Below are 1,479 nucleotides of genomic sequence, written 5' to 3' on the forward strand. Positions count from 1 at the left end.
CCTGGCATTTGCAGCATTAATTTTTTTCCTAAAGATCAGCTCAAGCCGTCACCCTCTCGAGCCTTCGTCTTTAATAATAGTAACAATAATAATAACAACAACAACAATAATAATATTAATCGGAGGAGAAGGGAGAAGGGGGAGCTTGTATTTACATTAAACAAAACACTCAGAAAAGGGTCGCTAAAAAGTCTGCCTTGACCCCTCTCTCTCCGATTTGACAAAGAAGGAAAATATTGTATCAAAAGTGAAGTGAATGGGGAGGGCGGAGAAGAGAAACAGCTTTTCCTCTATTCAGATGGGGAGGGGGGGGGAGAAATGTTTGAATATTTCCGTTTCTTTTGAGAAGCGGGGCAGCCCCGGGCAGGGCTGAATGGGAAAGTCTTGTAAGCGGGCTGGGAGGCTGTCAAACTGCTCAGAGTAATCACTGCTAATGAAGGGGTCTCCAGCCCTCCCTGGGACAAAGGATGCTTACGAATGCTTGCCGGGGCTGAATAGCTAATAAGTTTGCAAGGGGGAAAAATGAGTGAGCTGTCCGCAAATTGATTTTGCAAGACCAAAAAAAAAAAAAAAAAGAAAAAAAGGAAAGTAAAAGGCTTGCAGGTTGGGGAGAGCCTGGCCCCGGTGCAGCTGGGGACAGAAGGCCCACTTATCCGGGGCGCATTGTCCCAGCCCTGGTGCTGCAGGGGAAGGCTGCTGCTGTTTGCGGTGGAAACCAGCATGGAGGGAGGGCTGGGGGATGCAGGAGCCTTGGAAAAGCCACACCGGCCTTTCCAGGCCAGGAGCGCTGCCCCAGCTGCTGCCTGGCGCAGGCGGGTGCTCCCCGCACGCAGATCTTCACGCTCCAGTTTGCACGAGCCTTGCAGAGCGCTCATCCCGGCCTCATCCCGCCGCCCAATCCCACAGAAGGGAGCGACTGGTCCCTAATTGTTCTGCCACCGCCTTTTGCCCCTCGTCTAACTACAGCATTTTCTTTGCAGAACAGAAAAAGGGTGGGTGCCTGGAAAGCTACTGAGCATTTCAGAGCCAGCAGCACCCCGCTTGGCTGGGAGGGCTGCCTTACACAGGGTCTGCTTTGGCTTCCCGGCCCGGGAGCTGGCTGGTAGCAGAGGTTAGAAAGGAGGCTGGGTTCATTGGGAAGCGCCCTTGTGTGTCAAGAAGCCGGTGCATCTCATAGCTGGGGCAAGCGTGAGCTACTGCATTTTGGACTTTTCACGCATCCAATTAAAGGCTTGGGAGGATCAGACTCTATCACAGATCCAGTTACCCCTGGCTGATGCAGGGGTAATACCGTGAGAGAGAGCGTAATACTCCCCAGCGATGTCTGTACCTGCCGCTCAGAAACGCTGGGCACTGGCTTTTTTATATTCACGTTATTTCTTTCTTTTCCAGAAGAATCAAATGTATTTGGTGGAAGGGAGGGTGGGGGTGTGGGAGGCCAAAGGGAAAGGGCGCTGTGGGGTGCAGAAGCTGCCAAAC

At 52.3% G+C, this 1,479-nt stretch overlaps 1 protein-coding gene across 1 annotated transcript in view; it reads left to right on the forward strand.

Moving 5' to 3' along the window:
• The window catches only part of LOC104135286 (homeobox protein SIX6), a gene marked incomplete at its 5' end in the record, with an annotated part of 5,351 nt that extends 4,074 nt beyond the window's left edge, over positions 1-1,277 (forward strand). Inside the window, one exon of the mRNA XM_009648916.1 lies at positions 1,112-1,277. Within this exon, the coding sequence (XP_009647211.1) occupies positions 1,112-1,277 (166 nt within the window). The remainder of the gene's footprint in view (positions 1-1,111) is intronic.
• Between the last annotated feature and the right edge of the window lie 202 nt (positions 1,278-1,479).

The sequence above is a fragment of the Egretta garzetta genome, unplaced genomic scaffold (assembly GCF_000687185.1).
Source record: "Egretta garzetta isolate BGI_Z169 unplaced genomic scaffold, ASM68718v1 scaffold311, whole genome shotgun sequence".
Classification (NCBI taxonomy): domain Eukaryota; kingdom Metazoa; phylum Chordata; class Aves; order Pelecaniformes; family Ardeidae; genus Egretta; species Egretta garzetta.